General features: G+C 28.9%; 1 protein-coding gene across 1 annotated transcript in view; it reads right to left on the bottom strand.

Moving 5' to 3' along the window:
• The window catches only part of LOC100215019 (NF-X1-type zinc finger protein NFXL1), a 96,844-nt gene that overhangs the window by 76,314 nt on the left and 2,557 nt on the right, over positions 1 to 17,973 (bottom strand). Inside the window, exons 2-4 of the mRNA XM_065813429.1 lie at positions 11,803 to 11,900; positions 11,457 to 11,587; positions 5,310 to 5,379 (exon numbers count right to left, since the gene is read on the bottom strand). Of these exons, the coding sequence (XP_065669501.1) occupies positions 5,310 to 5,379; positions 11,457 to 11,587; positions 11,803 to 11,900 (299 nt within the window). The remainder of the gene's footprint in view (positions 1 to 5,309; positions 5,380 to 11,456; positions 11,588 to 11,802; positions 11,901 to 17,973) is intronic.

Here is a 17,973-nt window from a genome sequence, read left to right as displayed (position 1 = left end):
AAAAAAAAGATTTATTTGCTATTCTCCTAATATAAAAAAAATCAGTTAAAATCTTTTTTATTTTTGTTTTAGTAAAACAAATTGTTTGTAAATGCAATTATAGGTCATCCATAAAGCACATCACTCTATGTTTGTCAATTCTTAACCCCTTCCCTCCTGTCACAAACAATCACATATACCTGAACCCCTCTCTCTCCTAAACTGTGATAGCAGTTTCTTCGTCAAAAATATCTAAAAGATTTAAAAAGATTTAAATACTTTGAAGCATTTTAAAAATTTAACCTAATGAAAATAAGGCAATACGCATAAACATAAGGAGTGTAAGTAAAAACTTCGGCAAACCAAAGATTTTCTTATTTAAACGACCCAAATAAGTATTAATAAAGTTGTAATACTAAAATTATTTTTTAAAGTTGCTCTTGGTTTTGTGTAAAAACTGTTTTCCATAAGATAACTTTTATAAATGTTATGAAAAATCACTCAGGAAGAGTACCACCAATTTTTTAAAATTTCCTTTGTTAGTTAGTTTTAATGAATGAGTTTTGCAATTCTTTTGCAATGTAATTCTAACTTAGAATAATAGATATAAAAAATCCACAATAAATATCGCTTGATAACGTTAGTGATGTAACATAAGTTAAACATATGGTATAAAAAAAACTAGTTTATTTTCCTTAGCCGGTCACCTCTGATAAAATTTTATATATTTTTTAAATTGGTAGAGAATTCTTAACATCATGTGAATCTTGTTTCAATACAAACCGTTGTGAATCTTGTTTCAATACAAACCATTTTACTGATTTGTAGAAATCTGACCTAAAAATTGAAGCAATTTTTTTACCTTGTTTTCTGTGTAATGTAAGTTAAGTGGCATTTTCAGTAATAAGTTCGCCCTCTTTTGGCCAGACTCAAAACTTTTTAGCTTATTTTATTCTTTAGACTAACAGCTTTGACACAAAGTAGCTAAAGGTTTAACTTACAGTTTAAATAGGCAAATACTTAATAAAGTTGTTGCACATGTAACTTAAGTTAAAAACAGAATTGCCCATATATATAGCTTAGTGATTTCCTGTCACTTGAAAAATAAAAGAATATGTAATTTGAAGAGACAGTTATTAAGATATTTAATTTTGAAGAAACAGTTAAAATTTTAGATGTCCTGAATCCAACCTAGCATCATAGCAAATCCTGATGTAGTCAAATGGCATTAGGATATCAAATCACCAAGGATATTATAAAATTTAAAAACTCTTCTTTTTTTTAAATATCTAAAATTCTGTACTGGGTACCTTATATGCTGCTCTATGCAACATATAAGGTATCCAGACCATGAAATAACAACTAAAGTATTTCAATAAAACAATTAGTTTTGGTAAGGCATTTGGCTGATTTTGCAGAGAATTATACTTTTGTAGCTGTACTACATAACAACAAGATTCAGACTATTGGATAAAAAAGAAATGTTCCAATTACAAAAATTTACTATTTTTCTGAAGGACAATATAAAAACTCCAAACATATTTACAAATTATGCCACCTTGCTGAAGATTTTTCTGTTCCTTGCATCAATAATTTCTTTGTAACAAGGATAGCTAATTTCTTATGTGATGGAAAAGGTGATGCTTCAAAAATGCACTGCTGTTACAACTGTTACTAGCTGGTAGAGTTTAACTTCAGGTCAAATACTGTCTGCTGAAGCGTATAAATACTGTCAAATGTCAATCATGTTAGCAATTATTACTGCTGAAAAAATGAAGCTAGAATAAAACAAACTGTTGATAGATGATCTATTCAATCACTGTTAATAGGATAAGAAGTTTTGACTAATTTATTCATTATGAAATTTTTTTCTCATTAATTAATATATGAGACCCTAAAGATGAAATGAGTATCTGATGCTCATAGTAGTTAAGGTACTTTTCAAGAAATTGCCATCAGTGGGTTATAAGTTTAAAAAATCAACAAACTTCCATAAAATATCTGGTCTGCAAGATAAACGACTAGATTGTTTAAAAGAAAAGCACTAAAAATCTAACTGTGGACTGCAATCAATCTATTAAAATTTATTTAAAATATGATATGCCTACCAAGATTTTATTTTATATAATATAATTGCAGTATATTGTGTACTTTAACTTTAGCTTTAAGTTTCAGACTGTTGAAATTTAACAATATACCATAATGCTATATTGATAGCTGCTATATCTACATAGTAATATGTCATAAAAAAAAGAAAAAAGAAACAACAACGTGAGAAGAAAAATTTGCTCAAAAATTGCAATAAAGCTAGCTATTTCAGGGTGACTAGCCAAAAGCTAATTTGAAATTCCAGGATATTTCCAGGATTTTTCAAGGATAATTTAGAGTTTTTTAAGGATATTATGATCTTTTTTTAACCATAAAAAAACAAAATATGTAGTCTTCAAAATATGTTTTATATATAAGTATAAATATATGTTATAATATAGTCGTATATAGTATGGTACAAGTTAAAAAATATTTTATATTGTATATATATACACTATTATCTAACACTTCTATTTAATCTGTTCAAGTAATTTAGGGAAATATCAAGCTTTTTAATTGCCAGTTCTTTTTCTAAAATTGTATTTCTAAAGACATTTTCGTAAGGATAGTGTAGTTTGGCTTTTCTTCTGCTTCAACGCTTGTCAGCATCAGTTTTAAGAACTTTGATGCACTTTGCAAAATTTTCTTTCTGTTTCTTTATAATTACAAATTTTTCATCAATGATTTTAAGTTTCTTGCTTACTTTGTCTACCTTTAACTGATCTTTATTTTCCTTTAACATTGAATTGTACCTCTTTTATGCTAACCTTCAGCTTTTTAAAAGATCACTGGGAAGCTCATACTGATGAATAACAATGTCATGGGAATTGATGTGGTCATAAACTATTCTTTGGGAAACAAGAGATCTTTCTTGTAGATTTTCTAATAACAACTGCTTGTTAACACTAAATCCTCATTCTATTGCCTTTTGGCCATGAGATAAAACAAAAATGATAGCACAGACTTCCCGCAATGCTGAATACTTTTGAGTTTTGTGCAAATAGACACCAAGAAATTTATCAACAAAATCAGTTAATTCATTAAATGACTCAAATTAATTTATTATCATTTTAAAGACTCTAAATCGAACACATTCTGCACCAAAAAATTCATCAATTGTTGTTTTACATCATCTGCATCATCAATTGAAAGCCATTTTAATGCACTTAATCTCTCAGCAAGACCCTTGAATTTCAGAGTGGATACTTCCTTGTTTTAAACCATTGCATTTGGAGACAAAGATGAAGCATTCCTCCCTAAAGAATACTTCAATAGGCATCTTTCTTGTAAATTTTGCAATAACATTATGATAATCTGCGTACATTCTTTCTTAAATTCTAATTTCTCTTCTGGTTAACAATGAAGAGAACTTAGCATTTCAGTGCTGTTCCTATGTCAATTTGGTCTACTTATAGTAGGTTATTTGATTTCTCTACTTCAATCTTTGGTAAACTAAATGCTGTTACAACTTCTTTTAAAATGTTTGGTTTGAGAATTATTTTCATCAAATTTTGCAACATATTTTCTAAACTGTACAATAAAAATGCCACCATAGATCTGTCTGTTTAAATGTATGTATGTATGTATGTATGTATGTATGTATGTATGTATGTATGTATGTATGTATGTATGTATGTATGTATATATGTATGTATGTATATGTATGTATGTATGTATGTATGTATGTATGTATGTATGTATGTATGTATGTATGTATGTATGTATGTATGTATGTATGTATGTATGCATATAAATATATATTATTGCTGTCTGTAAGGCATTATGAACAATGTGCAAACTGCAATTCCCCAAATTAATTATACCACAATATTCTTTTTCCTGCCTATGTTTATCTGACATTTTTATTGATACTTGAATTAGTTTTCCAAGATCAAACATCTCTGTCGCTTTAATGAGTTTGTCAAATAAATTTTGTGAATTAGGGCGTCTGAGGAATTTTGAGTCAATATATTTAGCTTTTACAACACCAGAACTTAAATTCCAGTATCAAACTTAGAAATCCATTTGTTTATTTTTCAAGATAACACTCATACTCTCATCATATGACAAAACAATTATTGGTGATGTTCTGACATTAGATTAAAGCTGGTGTCGATAGTATGGTGCTATCCAAAACTATTAAGGAATTTGCTTTGCTTGATGCAAACTTTGATGCTACTGTTCTATCAGAGAATATGAATTTAAATATTTCATTTAAGTTTTAGCACAATCTTAAAGAAAAATGTGACTTTACTACATTCAAGCTCCATATCATTTTTGCCTTAGTAACCAGAGCTGGAGATTGAAGATCCTCAAAAGTAGGCTGTGCTCATTTATAGTTTATATTTTTCTTTTAAATTAGGAGAACTTTTATGTAAGTTACTGATAGAACACAGCCAATTAATTTGCTACAAGCTTTTCAAAATTCAGGAAAACATATATTTAGATAAAAGTATAAAAACTTAAATTAAAATAAAAAACTAAAAAACTACCAGTAAAGAATATATCTGCTGCATTTTGTGTCTTTGCATTAAATTTATGCTTTTAACCAGCTGGATAAGAATCCGAGGCAGATACTACCATGTTAGAAACATTAGTATCCGTTCTGCACCAACTATAGCTTGCTTTTTTAGAATTTGAAATACAAAATATTAGCCAAGAAGAATACATTTTGTTGTATTGCCATTCTATTTGAAAATGACAATTCTTTGTCTCAGGCATTATATTAGTTATATATCATTTTTTAAATAATTACTAGATGTTAATAATACTGACAGTAACAGTTAACAAAAATTTTTTTGAAGTTTAGAAAATACATAATTAATAAATTCAGTAGAAATCTATGCAATATTAATAATATTTCTCTAAAAGGTAAAAACATGATAACAAAATATTGAACTATTTCAGAGCAAAGTTCAAGGATTTCCAGGATTTATTGGCAAAAGGGGTGTTTTTCCATGACATTTCTAGGACCTATCAAATTCCAGGACATTTCCAGGTTTTCAAGGACCGCTGGTCACCCTGCATTTGCTATCTAGTCAGGTTAGTTGTGTCTAGAGTTAGTGAAAGCGCAACCTGTAGTAACAGAACAGAAAATTTGTATCGAATATTTTAAAATAATATAATATTTAAAATGATTAGATACCACTGGTTAAAACTTGAAGAAATTCTGAGGAATGACTTTTTTTTACATAGAATTATCCTAACAATAAAATTTTTATTATATGTAAAATGTTTAATACCTCTTTACCACAAAAACACATGTAATTTATTAGAGATTCAATACTTTTGTACTCAAAACGACATTTTGGGCTAAAAAAAAAGAAAAAAAAATTTTTTTAATACTTTTGTAAAATTTTCAATACCTCTTTACCACAAAACACATGTAATTTTTTACTTTTGTACTTAAAATGACATTTTGGCCTAGAAAAAAGAAAAAAATAATAATTTAAAATACTTTAGTAGAGAAAGTTAGAGAAAAATTAGTTGTGTTTTTATTTAGTACTTATTTAGTAATTTAAAAATTTATAAACAAAGCAAATAAGTACTAATTTTTGCTTTTATGTTGGATTTATAAGCCAAAAAAAAATGATAGGATGTTGCAGGGTTTTTTTTTCTACTTATACTTTTATATTTAATATTTTATTTATTTACTATATTATTATATATAAAATTATTCTATATAATTAAAAAAATAATTTTTATTTTATATTATTATAATAATAATTTTTATTTTATATTATTACATATATCATTAATTATTTATCATATTATATATATTTATATTTTCATATTTTATATACTTTTTATATTTATTTTTTATTTTTTTATTAATTCATTGTAATATTGTCAACTTAAAGAAAAAAAATTATATCTATAAAACAAAAATAATTTTTTTGCATGTTTGAAAAAAAGAATGTTTTAAATTACTGTAAAATGAGGTGACTGGCTAATTTATAAAAAAATAGTTTTAACTTTTAAAAACTACTATGTTCTTTTGCGACTTTAAATTTAAGTTTATCATAAAAGTAAAGTTATTCTGTTTATTTACTATGAAGATTGATTGTATTACGAAGGTTGTAGTTTGTGGAACTATTGATATACATTTTTTGTTTGTTTATCAGAGTCTATAAAAATTGTTAAATTTATATATGCTGCAAAATTGTGAGTTGGTTGAAACTGCAGGTAATATATGTGTGGGTTGTGATGTTATAACTAATAGTAAATTTATATAGGATGAGTATTGTATAATAGCTGCCAAACTTATAACCGTCTAATTAAAAATAACTTTAAATAAAATTTATGGGGTGGCTTTGACCACAACTCGGGGTGACTTTAACCTAAGTGAAAAAATGTAAGTATTTGATTTATAACGTTATACTTTTGACTTATTTTTCAGAAAATGTTGTCTACAGATATAATATTATTGATCAATTTTTACTTTTAGTATAAAATACTAATAAAAAATCATATTTATATAAAAGGAAACATGCCAAGAACATATAAACGTGTTGCTGGGAGTCATGGTATATTGCATACACCCAGGAAACATTACCCAAATGTTAAATGAAGTAAGAAGTGGTAAAACACAAACAAATGCTTGCTAAACTTTTAAAGTTCCTTTATCAACAATAAAGAATAAACTGAAAGACATACATAATAAAAAACCAGGCCGTCACACAATATTTAGTGAAATTAAAGAAATTTTTGCAAACTATGTTATAAACTATGCCTTCTTTTTGATTCCCAGTTGGCTGTTCTGATTTACACAGTATTGTAAAGTCTTATGCAGACCATATAGGAATGTTTATTAGGCATTTGCAGGAAATATGCAGGGTGTTAAATGGATAAAATCATTCCCTAAGAGAAATAAACAATTAAGTGTTAGATTAAGTAACATTAATTTAACAGTAAAAAAAAAATTTATATATATATATATATATATATATATATATATATATATATATATATATATATATATATATATATATATATATATATATATATATATATATATATATACACTAGTGGCCGTTGAATTAAAGCCACTTGATGATTTTGCTGTAAAATGAAATATGTATAAAAAAGTAAGAACAACGTCATGCCGTTCGGTTTATTTATATATGACGTCATTATTATTTATGTTTTGCATATTATACACGTGTTTGGCTTAGTATTTAATTAAATTTCATGATTTCTTGCTGAAAAACTATAATGTTGTTATTGCTTATTTTAGTGTGATAATGGGGAAAAAGCCAGATATTAATGATTTTGTCAAGGGGCAAATTGTACCATTGAATGCTGAGCGTTATTCTCAGCGTGATATTGCAAAGAAACTGAAGATTTCTAGAGGTGCCGTTGAGAATGTTTTAAAATCTGGAGGTGTTTCACGACATTTTAACTGCAAGGGAGTACGAAAAACAAATCATCGTGATGATCGTTATTTGAAGAGCATTGTTGTATCTAGTCCGCATACTTCTTCTGCACGCGTTGCAAGCCTAGCTAGTGACAGGGGTATTCAAGTGAGTACTAGGACTGTTAGGAGACGCCTGTCAAATGACTTTGGTCTTGTAGCTCGCAGACCAGCGAAGAAACCTCTAATCACGAAACAACAACTCCTCCAGCGATTGAAGTTTTGCCGTGCGATGAAAGACAAGTCAAGGGAGTGGTGGGAGAGAGTCATGTTTACAGATGAAAGTACCTTTCAGCAGCTATGAGGCCCTGGTTACAATTATGTCAGACGTCCTGCCTCTCAGCGATTCAATCCCAAATACACCATCAAAACTGTCAAACATCCACCAAGCGTCATGATCTGGGGTGGCATCACAGCAAGTGGTCGGTGTGGACTGCACATCTTCGATAAAGGGGAAAAGGTCAATGCCAAAAAGTACTTGGAGGTTCTTGAAAGTAAGCTTCAAATCCACATGAACATCTCAGGAGCAACAACTATGCAACAAGACTCAGCCCCTTGTCACACCGCAAAGATTGTCCAAAAGTGGTTTTCAGACAACAACATTGAACTTCTTTCCAATTGGCCATCAAATTCACCTGATCTAAATGTGATTGAAAATTGTTGGCAAATTATGAAAAGGAAAGTTGCTGCACATCGTCCTACGTCAGAAAAAGACCTGAAAGAGGTTTTGAAGCGTGTGTGGACAACAGAAATAACACCGGAATACTGTAGAACACTTGTTCATAGCATGCCTGATCGCATTAATGCTGTGCTAAAAAATAAAGGATATCCTGTGAATTACTGACTTTTATTCATTGTTTGAGCTAGAACTTTATTCAGTGTATTGTAAGGTTAAAATTGCATTTGATAATATGCCTGTTAGACCTTGTTGCTAGAGTAAACTGTGTATTTTCCAAAAATTTGCTGCTGGCTTTATTTCAATGGCCACTAGTGTATGTATATATATATATATATATATATATATATATATATATATATATATATATATATATATATATATATATATATATATATATATATATAAAATTGAGAGAATGTTGTTTGATTTTTAGATGATTTTTAAACTGGTTTAAATGAAGATAGTGGTCATTATGTCACATTGTCATTTTGGAAACCGTATTTTTCTTATTGAAGATGCAAGAACACATTGCATTGAAATTTTATTATTTATTTGTTTTTTTAACGGTTTTTATATTAATTGAATGACTTGTATATTGTATTAAAAAGAATTTTTTTATTAAGATAAGTTTAAATACCATAAACAGATGTTTTAATTTAATCTAACAAAACTATTTGTTTTTTTAACAATTGTTTTTTTTGTTTTTTGTTTTTAAGTGGTTTTAATAATTTTAATATTTTTATTAAAATTCAGCACACTAAATATTGAACTTATTAAAAGTGTAATCATATAAAAAAATTTGAAAAAATTTAATTCTTCATCTTAATTAGTCATATTTTATTCATTTTCTCTCTGTTAAAAAGATTTTAAATAGAGTCGTAATGGTACCTGATTACCCAGACGTTCCATACCTTTTAACCGGTCTGGGCACCCAAACTAATGTGCCCAAATAAAAATTCCATAAGTTATAAATTTCAATATTAATAAAGTCCAACATTATTAAATAAAACCAAATAAACACGTAAAAAAAAATTGCCATTTTTGGTTAGCAGTGCATTACATTTTATAACTATACTTATAGTGTTAACTTTATCAACGTTGCTTACTTATATTTTTTATAACAATGGAACTTTATTTACATGGATTTAAGGAATGATTTTTACATTGTTAAAAACTAAATTGCATTGTTAGCATATTTTACACTGCGTTAAGATCCTTTAAACAATAACTGTAACAAAAATCATTAATGAAATCTAAATTCGTTACATTTTATACATAGCATAATAATATTTTGTTTATTTTATCACAATTTAGTTTTTTGTTATTTAAAAGCAATGATGTTTTTGTAAATGCAACTTAAATAATATCAAAAAGCAATTCAAATATTCCAAATGATTCAAGTTTTATAAAAGGCAAATTGCTAATTATATAGGTGAAATTGCTATTTTGTTGTAAGTGCATACTGCATAACGCTTCATAACTAAGCCTGAATTTAAATTAACCAGAGGGGGCAGGGGGCTGGCTAGAAAGTTCACCAACTTTTTTTCTAAAGAACCTTTTTTATTTTTTTTAACCAGTACTGCCTAAACTATTGCTGGGTACAACACTGTAGTATGCCATACTTTATCAAAAGCCTTTAATATTTCAAGAACAATGGCCCATGTCTTACAGCTTCTATCTAATGCACCATAAAAACTTTTATATCAGTTAAAATTATCTGACAAGATTTATCTGGCCCTAAAAAATAAAAACTTCCATGCCTGAATTAAGTAGAAGTAAAGATTTAGTAATCTGACCTTAAGATTAGATAATACCTTTTGCATTAATTTCTTTCAATGATAAAAATATGTTTGTTTTCAAGAGAGTTTTTTTTTTTTTAAACAGTGTACATACAAATTTGTAAATAATAAATTAGGAACCGGATGTTTTTAGGAAAACATATTTATATAGATTTTGAAAGAGGTGAATACTAAATTAATAGATGTGGATTTACAATATTTTTTTGGTTAGAACAATTATTTTACCAATATAAGGAAATCTAAAATAATTTTTCATGACTAGTTGATTTTTGATTCAGATTGATTAGTAGAATTTATATATTTACTTTTTTTAATAAATAAGAACTGTAGATTTTATTTATAAGCCAAAACAGATATACTTTTAGATATTTCAAACTAATTTTAGAAGTTCTGCCAATTAAGCATTTAATTAAATCTTTTGTGTAAACGAGATGAAACTACAAAGAGGTATATAGACCTTAATTTCCTTATAAAATATGGAGGCACATATCATGAAACATGGAGGCACATAACATGAAGGCAGAAAAGAAGCTATTTATTTTATGTATATTATTGTCTGAGAAGGAAATCATTAAACATCTGTTTGGTCAAAAATCCATCCATTAAAATGAAAATGTGTTTAAATATTGCTAAGGTGAAGAGTTCATTTAAATCAGTTTTGTTAAATTTAAGATTGATATTACTGCTTAAAATAGAATGAACAATATTGATGGTTTCTATATGAGATATATTGGTGTATAAGCTTGTGATATCATAAGAAAGTATTTTTTAGGGTAGTTAGCTTGATTCCCATCTTAATAAAAATAAACAAATCATTTTTACAAAAAGGTATTAATAGGAAGACATTAAATTAAACAAAAATATAATAAAATAAATATAAATATACTAAAGATTTGTCATACAATTTTTTACCATAAAGGTATAATTTTCTACCTTAGAAAGTAGAAACTTATACCTTACTAAGGGTATATTGCATATTCCACTTTATGGTAGAAATTTTTACCTTTTTTTTAAAAATGTAATTGATAAATGTAGATGATAAATGTAAAATGATTGGTCTAAAGCCTAAGGTTTTCAGGACAAACCTTATTTTGGATGACCATCTATATGAAAAAGTTGTAAACTAGAAAAGATGTAGTTTATTGTAGATTGCATCAATAAAAAATTCTTTAATTTCCTTAAAATCTTTTTTGAGTAACTTAAACTTAGTATGGTGATTTTTTTCTGTCCAGATTAATGTCTGGTTTTATGATGTCTGAGTTATTTTTTATTTTTTTGACTAATCCATGCTTATTTAAGCTTTCTTTAGACAATTTAGATGATTAATATAGATTATAGGTTTTCAAATTATCCCAATAATAACAAATTTGTTAAATCTAATAAAAAACTCAAAAATTCCTTTTCATAAAATAAATAACCTATACCTTCTTAAAATAAATAACCTATACTTTCTTAAAGTAAATAATCTATACTTTAATATTTATAAAAATTTTTTTACCAGTTCCAAATGGTGTCTTCTTTTTCAAAATTTTCTTTAAAACCTAACTGTTGTTGTTGAGCTCCTTCTTTAGCCCATTTCTGTATACAAGGTAAATGAAGGATGCAAAAACAACTAACACAGCTCCATATCTAAAAAATACAAATTTAACTTTACAAACTTAACTTTAACAAATTTAACTTTAGTGTAAAATTTACAGGACATAATCTTCAAACATTTTGTCTTTAAGTTATCAAAAAATTGTAATTGTGTAAAATTAATTGCATTTAAAAAAAAACCTATCAATCTCAGAAAAGAAAAACAATTACATAAAAATGCATTGATTACATATAAGAAAGTAACTTACAGCATCAAGCCTCTTTACATTATCAATACAAACTAAACAAGTTAATGCCCCAGTCTGAAGAATATCGTTCAAAAACTGATTTGTTTTTATTTCACTTTCTGAAAGTTAAAATAAGATATCATTAAAAAAATATAAAAACATTTGTATACTTTAAATGACTACTTTATTATTTAATTAATATATTAAACCTACATATATTAAATAATAAAGGACCATAATTAAAATTTTGATTAAAGATATTTCGAAGTTGATTGTCTTGAGAGAAAGGAAGACAAAACACAGTTGAGTTTCTTGTTTACTTAACTAAACCTTTTTTTATGTCATATGTCATGCACTCACTCTTCTTGTGAAAAATTAGCAATCTAACTTATACTACTAATACTGCACAACAATCAACTTCTATTGAACTTACTAATTATTTTGCTAAAAATAAAATGTTTCTTTCATTTTTAGCAAAATAATTAGTAAAAGTCAAATTTTTTTTTTAATATTAATTCATCTCCCCAAGAACGAGAAGGCCTATACAGACGAGGAGGCTACTTAATTGTGGTTATAACCCTCTCTCAACTCTATAACTCCGAAGCACGAACCTTGATGAACAAGGTCACTGCATCCAAACCAAATACTAATTCAAGGTAAACTGCTTTTTTAGACAATCGTGAAAATAAGGCTAAATAATGATTTACTTGTTTTTGGCAACTTCCTTGAATAGTTAAACATATAAACATCCCACTATAATCAACAGTACATCTTTCAAACACACTCATACTCCATCTGCAAATGTTTCGTGGGTAGTTTCGTGATAATACTTTATAATTCTTTAATTATTATTAATAAATATTTTCTTTAGATTTCAAAATATAACCTAAATATAATTCATAATATAACTCTTTTTTACTTACGGTTTTTGTTTTTCAATTTTTTTGAGTTTAATTTTAGATAAAATCAGATCTGCTCCACCACAAGTCATTAGTAAACTACTCATTTTTACTCCTCTAGAAGACAAATCTGTGGGGGTTTTCACTGTATATATATACAGTATTACATATATATGTAATACCATTTTTAGATTAGAATAGGATTCAATTTTGATAACGTTGTTTGTAACAAAGGTCTTAAAGTTATCTATAGGAGTTAGAACTAATGAAAAAGACATCTTTGAAAACTCAGTGGCTCATGATTTTCTTTTGGAAAATAAATCTGTGATACCTTCAATGTTTTGGATTTAACTCAAATTGCAAGTACACCTAAGTAATAACACCTAGTAAAGCAAATGCATTTCTTCGGAATCGCATCATAATGACAAAGAGATCTCATTGCAGTTTTGGTCATTGATGCATGAAATGCATCAATGACCAAAACTGTGAAACGCCTTATAATTTTCTACCAAAATATTGTTCCATACTATAGTGATTTGAAACAATAATTTATGTATTTCTATGTAATTGTGGTTTGAAAGAACCCATTAGTTTATATATTTCTAAGTAATTATTTTTATGAATTTTTTGAGTAATTCTGCATCGCTACTCTGTCAACTTGTCTTTTAAGATATTTCTTTTTGGTTGCTTTTTTTTAGTATTTTTTAATTGATTGACTTTTAATTGATTGTCATTTCATAATACTGTGGTAACAATTATGGATTCTCTTTTCAAGAAATGCCAATATTGTAGTGCTACACCAAATATTTTATCAAAATTTGAGCTTGATAAAAAGCCATTGCATTTCAATAGTTATAGATTTTGTTTCCAAGGATGGATGCACATTTTTATTTTTCCCAAAAAGTTTTAAATGTTTTGTTAATTTTTTCAACATCAAAAATATTTGTTTTGCATTCTGATTGGGCAAGTATAATAATTTTTAGTATATCCATATGCACCAATGCATGCCTAATCCATTAACAAAAGTTGAGCTATTGGGTGTAACTTCAATAACTCACTATGCATTTATTGGTTTTTTCAAATTAACATCAACACTATCCAAATTTAAATAAACAGGCATTGTTTTTTACTTTTCCATTGAGTATAGTAGTCTTAATTTCACTGAATTGTCTGAATCTATACAATTAACAATGCAAAATATTATTTTTACAGAAAGGTGCCAGGTCAGGTTAACCTGTGATATCAGGTTAGGATAACCTGCTACTGGTAACATGTAACCCAGTACAATTTGCTTCATGTCCTGCTGCCTTGTAGGATAAGTCCTTTTAGGCAAAAGCTAGGAGATGCCAACTCCAACTTAAAACACCTACTGACAATTGGTGGAATAAAAGGATAGATATGGTGTCTCGATAAAAAGACTCAACTTGGGCAAATAATAAATGCATCCGGCTACTGTCTTGTTGAAGGCCTCCTAGGCAAAGACTTAAGGGGTAAACAGACTCTATCTGTTGACCAGCCTTGCACCCCTTCTACATCTATTAGGCTGGCGCAGATGTATTTTTAATACATTGTTTACAGTTTAGGATGTTGAATGCTGGATCTTCTTGACTCAATGCATGGGTTTTGCTTGTGCCTCTGTTTTTATGACTAGGCAACTCATTCTATTATCTTCTAATGAGGGTAAAGCTCTAAAACTCAGTTTTATGGTTCTGAGGCCAGCTGGTAGTCAGGTTTCTCGAACTCTGTGGTAGCTCTCAGAGAGGCTGATTCCATCAACAGCTAAAAAATATCAAAGTATTAACAGTGCCATGTTGCGCATGGATGGTGTCCCTGTTTGTACTTTTGGTGAAAAACTATAAAACACAAAAAACCATCATTATCACCAAGTTCTCTAAACCTATCATTCACTTATATTTGTGGTTTTCGAAGTAACTTTTCTTCTGTTGAGTCTTATCTCTTGCAAAGTTCACCAGACCTACTTGCTCTTTGTGAGACTAATTTGAGTTCAGCTGTCTCATCTTGCGCTCTTAGTGTTAATGGTTATCTTCTTTTAATTTGTAAAGACTCCAAGAGTCACATGCTTGGCCTGGGCATTTATATTTGTAAGAATTCACCCATTTGTCATGAAACTAGGTTTGAATCCACAGACTATTCTTTCACGTGCTTTCATTTTAACACCACTTTATTCTATTGCCTTTCTCTTTGTTCTATATTGCTTTCCTTCATCTCAAGACTGCACTCTTTTTGATGTTATTTCTGATTATATTGACCAAGCCCTCTCTCTTTATCCTTCAGCTAATATCGTTGTTGTCAGTGACTTCAATGCTCACCACACTGAATGGCTTGGCTCTAATGTCAGTGATTCTGCAAGCATTAAAGCCCACAACTTTTGCCTTTCTCAATCTCTAACTTAAATAGTCAACTTTCCAACACAATTTTCAGACAACCCGAACCATTTACCTTCTCTACTCGACGTATGTCTTGCTTCTAATCCTAGTCAGTGCTCAGTTTGTCCACATTCACCTTAAGATGTTTCTGATCACAGTTTAATGTCTCTAAAATTTTAGGGGGATTCATCACCTGAATCCCCCTATAATTGTACCTCTTACAACTACTTTAAAGCTGACTGGGATTCTTTCAGTGATTTTCTTCGTAATGGTCCTTGGGTAGAAATCTTTCATCTTCCTGTCAACAAATGTGCTTCTTACATAACTTTGTGGATTCAGGCTGGCATGAAACCTTTTGTTCCCTCTCAACGATTCCAGGTCAAGCCTCACTCTCCTCCATGGTTTTCCTCACACTGTGCTGTTGTGATTGCCAATCGAAACCGTTTCTTCTGTGACTATCAGCAAAACAATTCTTCAGAAAACACGTCTGTTTATCACTGCTAGAAACCATTGTAAAAAGGTTTTGTCTTACGCCAAAGCTATTCTCAGGTCATGAAATCTCGTATCTCATCTCAAAAAATAGGCTCTCGTGACTTCTGGAGAATCTTTAATAGTATTAATAATAAGGGCAAATCTTTAATTCCACCTCTCATGTATGGTTTAGACTTTGCCACCTCACCTAAAAACAAAGCTGAACCCTTTGCTAAAAACTTTTCATCAATATCATCTCTTGATTCCACTAGTTGTGTTCTACCTGATATTGCCAACAAACAGGTTGATCCATTGCTTGACATTCGTATCACTCCAGCTTCTGTATCTAAAGTGATTTCCTGCTTAGACTCTTCTACAGCTTGTGGCCCGGACAACATACCTGTTGTCTTGCAGAAGTGTTCTCCGGAGCTGTCGTCTATACTTTCAAAACTATTCAACAAATGCTTATCAGAGTTTTGTTTTCCAGCCTGCTGGAAAGCAACATCTGTTATCCCTAATTTCATAAATTCTGGAGAGTGTTCTGACTCGTATAACTACCGCCCCATTAGTCTTCCTTCTATCATAAGCAAGGTTTTTGAATCTTTAATTAACTAACACTTAATTTCTCATCCTTAAATCAAATAACCTACTTTCTGACCATCAATATGGATTTCAATCTTCTCATTCTACAGCTAATTTGCTAACAGTAATAACCGATAGGTTTTATTGTGCATTAGATAAAGGTGGAGAGGTTAAATCAATTGTTCTTGACATTTCTAAAGCTTTTGATAAAGTTTGGCATGCAGGTCTTCTCCATAAGCTTTCTTTTTATGGTGTATATGGCAACATCTTCAAGATTACTGAATCCTTTTTTTTTCTAATTGTAGTATAAAAGTTGTCCTCGATGGACAGCTCTCTTTTTCTTATTCTGTAACTTCAGGGGTTCCTCAAGGTTCTATACTTGACCCTATATTTTTTTTAATTAACATTAATGATCTTTCAGATATTCTCACATAGAGATGTGACCATTATTTTTGGTTCTTGTTTTTTTGGGTTTTTTGGTCATTTTTTTGGAAAAAAAACACAGGGGTCCGTTTTTTTGGGCCTACTAGCAATATTGTTAAAATGTGTGTTTTAATTTTTTTTTTGAAAAGAAGAAAAAACAAAGATTATTGAAAAAAATAATTGTTGCCTTAACTGAAACCCTTAGTTAATGTAGCGACTACCATGTTTCACCTATTTAGTCAGTCAATACTGAAGTTCCTTAAACTGCTTTATCTCTATATGTAGACATCAGTGTGTACCTAATATTCGGTGTAAAAACCTAAATTTCTTAATTTATTATACATACTTGAACTAAGATACAAGCTACCTGCTGATTATTGAACCTCCTATGCAATCTCCTGGATACAAGCAAGCATGGAAACATTCACTTCTTTTCATTAGTATTAAATCTGGTCTTTTTTAATTGTTTTCACCTTCTTTATAGCTGCTATTTCTATTTGTATTTATTTCTTTCATCTTTTCCACACAAAAAACTCTCTTGAGAACAAACGTTATTTTATCATTGCAAGCAATGCAAAAAAATAATTTTCTGATGCTCTATTTTCAGATTACTAAATCTTAAATTTCAGAAGTTAGTTTCTATAGAACTTTTGGAAAATCTACTTGTCATAAAGAGAAAACTAACATTTTACCTCTCTTACATAGGTCATATTACCTCTCCCAAGAATAAAGCAGAACTATTCGCAAAAATGGATGATCTGCTTATTTTAAAAACTTAAAAAGACTTTTAAATCTAAGCCGCCATAAAGAAGATTTTCAGATGACAGATGAATTGGTAATTTTATTCAGTCATGGGTTGGTATTAGTGGCATCGTTTACAGAAGAACAGCAAACCCTAGTTTACAAAGACCATTAGAAAGCCAAAAATTGACAGCTGAAAATATGATTGAGTTTTGTATCGCCGATGTAAACAATTATTAAATATAAATCACATTTTATTTTATTTTAAAATTACTAAAGAAACAGAAACAACAAATTGATAACAACATTAGGAATGACTTTATATCAAAAAAACTATTCAAGAAAACAGAAGTTGCACAATATTACATACTTATTTCAAATTTTTAAATTAGCTTTGAAAGAACAAGTGAGCATCAATGAGCAGACTGATATTAGAGTTGAAAGTTACTGGAAGAGAAAAGATGAAGAATGTAGAGCATGATAACGATTGACAGACAACTTGAAGGATTGCAAATTAAATGAATCAGGAAAGCAAGGTGAAGGAAGCGAATTCCAAAGAAATGATGTTCAAGGAAAAAAACTAGAGGAATAGAAGCTTTTGGAGCATTTAGGAACAGTCACAGAAAAAGGATGAGAACTAACTGAATGACAAGTAACACGAGAATGAATTTTAATAGATGGCACAAGAG

The sequence above is a fragment of the Hydra vulgaris genome, chromosome 12 (assembly GCF_038396675.1).
Source record: "Hydra vulgaris chromosome 12, alternate assembly HydraT2T_AEP".
Lineage (NCBI taxonomy): Eukaryota > Metazoa > Cnidaria > Hydrozoa > Anthoathecata > Hydridae > Hydra > Hydra vulgaris.
The sequence above is the reverse complement of the archived record's forward strand: the minus strand, read 5'-3'. Positions and strand labels throughout refer to the sequence as shown.